The sequence below is a fragment of the Garra rufa genome, chromosome 9 (genome assembly GCF_049309525.1).
Source record: "Garra rufa chromosome 9, GarRuf1.0, whole genome shotgun sequence".
Taxonomy (NCBI): domain Eukaryota; kingdom Metazoa; phylum Chordata; class Actinopteri; order Cypriniformes; family Cyprinidae; genus Garra; species Garra rufa.
In genome coordinates this window covers 29,056,661-29,065,398 of record NC_133369.1, presented here as the reverse complement: position 1 = coordinate 29,065,398, position 8,738 = coordinate 29,056,661, and the positions used below count along the sequence as shown (strand labels likewise).

The window sequence follows — 8,738 nt, the reverse complement described above, 5'->3', positions numbered from 1 at the left end:
GCAAGGTCTTCATCCTCATCTCGGTCCCTTTGTCATTGACGTGAAGGAGAGAGGACCTTTAACTTTCAACTCGGCTTTTGCTGTATTTTCACACCTCGTGTGGACTGTAGGGGGCGCTGAACTCTCCACAAACATTTCCCTGGTATTCGTAGACTTCAGAAAAGAATAATGTTTGACATTCATTGTGTAAGTTATCATTTTTATATGCTGGTTGTTCATGCCTGTAAACATCCCCGACTGGAAGCTGTGCTATACGTAAAACAAGCTTTCAGTTGGATGTTTGCTGCCATCGTCCAGTTCTTTCCTCATAATATGGGTGTGTAATTAAACTTTACCGTGTCCTAAATGTTGTATAACAACTTAATTATTACTTAGTAACCTGTTTTCTTACTAACATTCCAGTGTAGTCATTGTAAACATCCTACACTCAGCTGTAATCTGCAAATGAGGCTGGGGGGAGGGTGTTTGCTGTGACTGACTGGAGCTCCTCTGTCATTTAGGAATAGAACGTTAAAGTCGAATATATGCTCTGTTTTACCTCCTTGTGAATAGAATTTACCCAAATAAACACATTTTAATTCAATTAATGTTTCTTGTTATTATTAACTGTGACCCTGGACCACAAAACCAGCCGTAAGTAATAACCAAAAAATACATTGCATAGATGAAAATCATCGATTTTCTTTTATGCCAAAAATATGATATTAAGATCATGTTCCATGAAGATATTTTGTAAATTTCCTACCGTAAATATATCAAAACTTAGTTTTTGATTAGTAATATGTATTCCTAAAAACTTAATTTGGACAGGTTTAAAAGCGATTTTCTCAATATTTAGATATTTTGCACCCTCAGATTACAGATTTTTAAACAGTAGTATTTCAACCAAATATTGCTCTATCCTAACAACCATACAACAATGGAAAGTGTATTTATTTAGCCTTCAGATAATGTATAAATCTCCATTTTAAAAAAATATAACTGGTTTTGTGGTCCATGGTCACAGTTATTGATTTGACTGATGCAATTGTTGAGGTGTCCGGTTGCTACACTAATACATAATGGCACACAATGGCCTTTACATGTTCAAACATTCAACTAAAGGAAAAACGTCTGAATGTCGCACAGCGAGTTTAACCTCTAAAATCAATCTCGAATGAACTCCAGGCCGCAGGTGGCGCACTATTCTACGCGGATGCTTTTTATGCTTCAAGACTAAGATCCATTCGCCATATTTGTTTTCGCAGATTCGACAGAAACCTCTGCAGAAGTAATTTAAGTATAATGTATGCGTTTAAATTGCGCTCTGGCGATACAAACAGCGGTTAAATCATTTTCTGGGAGTTTTTACCTATTGCTGATTTAAGAAGAATGGACCCAGTGCAAGCAGGTAAGCACAAACATGATTTTTGTGGATAACTGCGCTCCGAGGAAACGGCTAGTTCCGACGATTCGATAAGGAGACAAATAAATTAGGTAAAACTAGTGGCTTGTGGGCAGCAAAAGTAACTTTTGCCAGAGGATGCTTTGTGTAGAAATTCAGTTTTATGCTCGCTGTTTGTAGTTCTTTGTTGAAGTAATACTATTTGCAACACTTTAGGCATAAACGTCATCTTATTTAATGAAAACTAGTTTCAGTGCCGAAGAGAAAAACACGAAACTGGTCTCAAGTTTACAAAAATGAGATGGCAGGGGATAGAACTGGTTTCATTTTGGAAAAGCTAGAGCTTCAGCAATATACATACAAGTTCTATAACACGTATTTGCTCTTGGAAAAATCAGCCATGGCATAGGTTTATCAAATGCATTGTTGCATGAGCATGACATTTATTGCATCTTGTTAAAAATCACTATCGCAATATTGTAATGACCAGAAACTACTGCAGTTACTAATCCACATTCGTATTAATATCAGTTTTAATGTATATAATTATGGTTTGCAAGTGTATAAAATAAACATTTAGACGCTCTTATTTTGAAAGGGCTCACTGATACCTTTACGTTTTTTAAACCTAAATTTTTTTAGATTTGAGGTTTATGGTGAGGCTAATAAATAAATGGAAATAAATATGGTTAGATATTATATAACATTAGAACCGTATATAATTTACCTGTAACAACCTGCTTAGTAGTGTTTTTATGCAGTGTAACAATTACAATACAGAAGAGAAATAAAAATCTTTTTTCGCGTTTTGTTATGTTGCTGCCATATGTTAAACTGTTTAAATTACTTTTTTCCACATCAGTCTACACTCCATACACCATAATGTCAAAGCAAAAATAGAATGGTCAGAACTTCACAAATTTATAAAAAAAAAACTGAAATAAGTACATTGCATAAGTATTCATTCCCTTTACTCAGTACTTACCTGAAGCACCTTTACAGCCTCAAGTCTTTTTTAGGTAAGATTTGCGCATCAACATGTAGCAATTATCTGCCATTCTTCGCCTCACCTCTTCACCTCTCAAACTCTATCAGCTTGGATGGGGTCTGGCAGACATTTTCAGGTTTCTCCAAAAATATTTGATTGGTTTCAAGTCCAGGCTTTGGCTGGGCCACTCAAGGATATTCACAGAGTTGTCTATAAGCCACACTTGCTGTGTGCTCAGGGTCACTGTCCTGTTAGAAGGTGAACTTTCTGCCCAGTCTGAGGTTCTGAATGCTCTGGACTGGAATTTCATTAAGGCTATCTCAATATTTTGGTGCATTGAGTCCCTCAGTCCCTGCCGCTGAAAAACAGCTCCACAGCATGTTACCAGCACACTTTACATTTGGGACGTATTCTGCAGGTGATGAGCAGAGCTGGTTTCCTTCAAACATAAAGCTTTAAAATTAAGGTTCATCAGACCAGAGAATCCAGAGAATCTTGTTTCTGAGAGTCTGAGGTCCCTTTATGTGTCTTTTTGTAAATTCCAAGTGTGTTTTAATGCGTCTGGCCACACCGCCATAAAGCCCAGATCAGTGGAGTGTTGCAGTGATGTTTGTTCTTCTGTAAGTTTCTTCCATCTGCAGATATGATCATGGAGCTCAACTCCAGCAGGTTCTTGGTCACCACTCTAGCCAAGGCCCTTGTCCAATTAATTGCTCAGTTCGAGTTGTGGTTGTTCCAAACTTCTTACATTAAGGGTAACACAGACTACATGCTTTCGTGAACCTTAAATGCAGCAGAATTGTTTCTGAACTCTTCCCCAGATGTGTGGCTTGAAGCAGCTCCACAGGCTCTACAGTTTTTCTTTTTACCTCAAGGCTTGGTTTTTCCTCTGATATGCATTTTCAGCTGTTAGATATTTTATTAAGATATGTGTGCCTTTCCAAGTCATACCCATTTGCCACAGGTTAACTCCAGTCAAAGTGTAGTAACATCTACAAGCAATATGAATGCTCCTGAGCTAAATTTCTACTGTCCCAGATAAGGGTATGAATACTTATGCAATGGAATCATGTAGGTTTTTTAATTTTTAATACTAGCAAAGATGTTAAAAAACAGTTTTTTATGCTTTGCCAATATGGTGTATGAAGTGTAGACCGGTGTGGAAAAAAGTAATTTAAAGCAGTTACTTTAAAGCTGCAAAATATCAAAACGTGAAAAAAAAATTAAGGGGTATGAATACTTTCGCAAGGCACTGTACATTAATCCAAAGCATACTATGTTAATTTATAAGAATCACACTATGAAAGAGTCTTACATGCAATGTCATTTTAAGAATTTCTTAAAGAGTTTAAATGCATATCAAAATCTTTCCTGAAAATAAAAAAGAGAAACCAAAAAGCAATTTTTGGTCTAATATGTCAGTTTGAATAATTGACAAAATTGGATGCTCAGTAGTATGTATGCTACTTTTTCAAGGATACATGATTAGTCCTTGTACTCAAAATTTAAGCCAATTTTTCATACAAGAGACTTTATAAGTTCAGTGTAATGTTGCATGGGCACATTTCTGATACTGTTTTTTAAATAATAAAGCGAATAAAGACTTAAACCTTTTTTTTTATTCACAGATGGTTCATCAGTCTTCATGTGCAAAATATGCAACTTGTTCTCTCCCAGTAAACGATTGCTGCTGTCTCATGTTAATGAGACTCACTCTAATGAAGGAGGTGATCCTGATACTTTTATTATAGCACTTAAGCCTTTAACTTCTCAGGAGCCACAGAGTTCAGGTAAGCAGTTTTGAACACAGAAATCTGTATTGGCTTATTTTAAAAGCAATGCAAAACAAGAATGTATTTTATCTTGCAGAAGTTATTGTGAAAAGAAAGCGTGGAAGACCAAAAGGCTCTACTAAGAAAGTCCAACCAGAAAATGTCCAGAAAAAAACACCCAATCGGGAGAAAGAGTCCACTGAAATACAACCGCTGACAGTAGCCGAAGAGCCAAGTGAGGATGGCAGTGATCTGGAGTGCAAGAAATGCAATCGTGTGTTTAGCAACAGGCGACAAATTTCCAAACACATTTGCTTTGTAGGACTGAAAGAGGCTGCTGATGAAGAAGAGTATAATGGTACAAATTCATGCTTGTTTGTGTTGCATCTCTTTCTACTTTCTGAACTGCCACACATTTCATCTGTCACCTTTATTGCCCAGGTAATAATACAGATGCAAATAAAATCAGTGATGGAGAGGAGGAGAAAGAGAGGACACCAAAGAAAGCTAGAGCGATGCGGACAGATAAGCTGTCCAGTGCAAAGGACCCTGAATCAGCAAGCGGCAACAAAAACCCTATTATAAGTGTGGTCCTCACCAGTCACGAGGCCATGCCTGGTGAGATGTACATGTGATGTCAGGTGCTCTGATAGTTGAGGAAAACATTTTGACTAACTGTAAGTTTTGGTTTATGGCAGGTGCCTCTAAAATAGTTCCTATTGAAGCAGCTCCAGCTGAACCATCCACCCAGACGGATGCAGATGCAGGTTCCCAGGAGGCAGCAATGAAAAGGGGATACCAGGAATATGCCATTCAGCAAGCTGCTTATGAAGCACCCCTCAAGTCAAACAGGTTACTATTTCACGTCTAACAAATCTACAAATTTACAAATCTAGTTAAATTGTCAAAGGACAGAATATTAATATTAATATGATATGCATTTACACTTTAGAGGGAGTTTTAAATAGTGATTTCCAGGACAAAAGAAGTCATAGAAATTAACTAAATCTCCCCTATAGTATATATTAAGGCTGGGTAACAAAATATGAATTTCTCGTCATTAAATGATTTTCGTTTTTACAAAATGATATTGATTTTCAGTTAATGAACAGAGCATTATAAATCGCAATAAGCTTTGTTACTTTTGATATAAAACAAAGTCTCAGATTTCAAATTCTGTTGATTTTATTAGTATTCAAACACTAAATGCCGTTTTGGTGCTGTTTAATGTGGAGTAACAGATCGCTTTAGCACCTCAGTTCAAGAAAAGCGGCAACGCGAAGTGCATGTGAACTGATCATATCTTCCGATTTAAGCTTCAGAAAGAAATAAACATGAATGAACATCTGAAGGTATGTTAAAAGAAAGAGGTCAACTTACCGAAATCTGGTTTTGTCTCATGTAATCGCTCAATCAGTGTTTTAGCTGCGCAAAGACGTCAATATAACCTTGTAAACAATGTCACATAACATCACAATTTACCTCAGAAAAACATATTCAGTGACCAAACACTCATTAGTCAGTTAGAAAAATAACTTTAAAGAGGAGAATTTTGCTCAAAATGTGCACCATTTAACATATTCATTATGATTTTTTACTGTTCTTCAGTGTTTAATTTATGACAGCCACCATTTAAATGTTTATATATAAAAAAAACAAATTGGAGTAGAAATACAAATATGTATTAGTTTATTATTTTAAAAACTATAATTTTTTTAAAAACTTAATTCTGTGTAATTTAAGCTTTTTTATACAAATCAGTTAATTTAAACCTTTAATATTACAGTAATTTAGCACCAACTGACTCTCACATTTTACAGCATTAGTTGAGAGATTTTTTTCCTTGAGAAAATTTGGCATGTACTGTACCTGATATACAGTTGAGGTGAAACGTTTACAAATACCTTGCAGAAACTGCAAAATGTTAATTATTTTACCAAAATAAGAGGGATCATACAAAATGCATGTTATTTTTTATTTAGTACTGACCTGAATTATATATTTCACATAAAAGACATTTATATATAGTCCACAAAAGAAAATAATAGTTGAATTCATAAAAATGACCCTGTTCAAAAGTTTACATACACTGCGTTTGAACCTTCTGTAATAGTTGCATATGAGTCCCTCAGTTGTCCTCAGCGTGAAAAGATGGATCTCAAAATCATGCAGTCATCGTTGGAAAGGGTTCAAATACACAAAAATGCTGAAAAACCAAAGAATTTATGGGACCTGAAGGATTTTTTTTGAAGAACAGCTGGCAGTTTAACTTTCCAGAACAAACAAGGGACTCATGAACAACTAAAACACAGCTGTGGATCATTCAGGTAACAACACAGTATTAAGAATCAAGTGTATGTAAACTTTTGAACAGGGTCATTTTCATAAACTCAACTATTATTTTCTGTTGTGAACTATATGTAAACATATTTTTTTTGTGAATTATCTTATTCAGGTCAGTGCTAAATAAAAAACAAAATGCATTTTGTATGGTTCTACTTATTTTACTAAAATAAGTAACATTTTGCAGATTCTGCAAAGGTGTATGTAAACTTTTGACTTCAGCTGTATTTTCAAAATAATCAATATTGTATCGAAATTTGTCCCTAGTTAAATCTGTATAGAATTTTCTAATTGTTTAATTGCTAGAAAAGACTTACTCTACTTATATTATTTATAGTAAATAATTTATTTTAATCTACTGCTAACATTTTATAGTAGTTAATGAAAAATAGTTAAAATAGTTATTGAAAGTAGTAATAATAAGTAATGAAATTGAAAAAAAAATGGTAATGAAGTAATGATAGTAATGAAAAAAATCAAGAAAATGAATTTAGTCAAAATAAAGCTATTTGATTTATAAACCTTGTTGCTATCTTGTGAAATTATTTGGTACATTGATATTAACAAATCATATCTCTCGCTGCAGGTTAGGACAGACGCAGCTTAAAATCTTCACATGTGAATACTGCAATAAAGTGTTCAAGTTCAAACATTCACTGCAGGCTCACTTAAGAATCCACACCAATGAGAAACCATTCAAGTGCCCGCAGTGTGACTACGCCAGCGCAATAAAGGCCAATCTTAGCGTTCACTTGCGGAAACACACAGGTGAGAAATTCAGCTGTGAGCTGTGCTCATTTAATTGCCTCAGTAAAGGACACCTCAAAGTGCACGTAGAGCGAGTGCACAAGAAGATCAAGCAGCACTGCCGATTCTGCAAGAAGAAATACTCTGACGTGAAGAACCTTCTTAAACACATTCGTGAGACTCACGATATGAACGACAAGAAAGTACAGGACTCCTACAATGAGTACAGCCTCCAGACCAGGGAGGGAAAGAGACAGCTTCTGTACAACTGCCAAATATGCGACCGCAAGTTCAAGAACGAGCTCGAGCGCGACCGTCACATGATGGTTCACGGCAACAAGAGACCCTTCGGCTGCGAACTATGCGATCACGGCTCGACCAAATACCAAGCATTGCAAGCCCACATCCGAAAGCATCCCTTCATCTACGTGTGTGCCATTTGCCAGGAAAAATTTGTCAGCTCTGTGCGACTGAGGTCGCATCTCAGAGAGTTTCACCCAGAATCGGATGAACCCTCTGCTTTTGCAGACTCCATCAATTCCAGCTTTTGCTTGCTCAAACCAGGCGATGACATTCAGAAGGACATGTTGAATCAGGATGAGCTTAAGATCACAGAAGAGCTCTCACAGCTCAACGCCCAGGAGCTCTTAACCACAGAAATTACTTGCATGGCTCAAGAGGAGCTTCAAAGTCAGTGCTCTGATAATTTAGTAGTGGAGTCAGACCTTCTCGTACAGAACTCGCAGGATGGAAATCCAGTTTCAGACCCATCTGCTGTAGCACAAACACAAGAAGTGATAACTCCACTTAAAATAGAGTGCAGTATGACCGAAGATCAGAATCATGCTCGAGAAACTGCATCTTTGACGCCTGAAAAAGCACAAACGCACTCTGAGCAGCTGGTATCAAAGGATACATTTCCTCAAACCGAGGAAGAAGAGATGGTTCCGCAAACTAACGCTGATGAGGACTTGCTTGGTTCAGAGCAAGAAGAAATATCGGCTTTCAAGCAGATTGTAGAGCAGATGCAAAAACGACAGCTTAACATGGAAGTTTTTGAACGGATTCGGAAAGTGTACGGAGACCTTGAATGTGAATACTGCGGTATGAATATCTTATATCTAATACAGGGGTGCCCAAACCTGTTCCTGGAGATTTTACTATCTTGTAAATTTCAGCCTGATCAAACCCTAATGAGACAACTGAACCAGATAATTAAAGAGGTCACAAACTGCCTTTTTTATTATTTTGTACTGTTCTCTGAGTTCCACTTATAATGTTATCAAGATTTTACATAAAAAAAAAACACAATTAAGAATTAATAAGCTATTTCCTGTCCTGTTTAGAACCCCCTCAACAGGATGCTCTGTTTGAATAAGCGTGGCGGATTGTAGACTCGGAAGTAAATGCCCACTGCTATGATTGGCTAACAGTTGTTTATGTTTGACAGCCTACATCACCTTGTCAGTTTTACATACATTCTAAATCATAAACATCTTAAAGA

At 36.4% G+C, this 8,738-nt stretch overlaps 1 protein-coding gene across 1 annotated transcript in view; it reads left to right on the top strand.

Moving 5' to 3' along the window:
* Positions 1-1,253: 1,253 nt before the first annotated feature.
* Positions 1,254-8,738, top strand: part of LOC141343211 (zinc finger protein ZFAT-like) — a 9,927-nt gene continuing 2,442 nt past the window's right edge. Inside the window, exons 1-6 of the mRNA XM_073847812.1 lie at positions 1,254-1,390; positions 4,001-4,162; positions 4,242-4,502; positions 4,586-4,762; positions 4,843-4,996; positions 7,074-8,366. Of these exons, the coding sequence (XP_073703913.1) occupies positions 1,372-1,390; positions 4,001-4,162; positions 4,242-4,502; positions 4,586-4,762; positions 4,843-4,996; positions 7,074-8,366 (2,066 nt within the window). The 5' untranslated portion in view covers positions 1,254-1,371. The remainder of the gene's footprint in view (positions 1,391-4,000; positions 4,163-4,241; positions 4,503-4,585; positions 4,763-4,842; positions 4,997-7,073; positions 8,367-8,738) is intronic.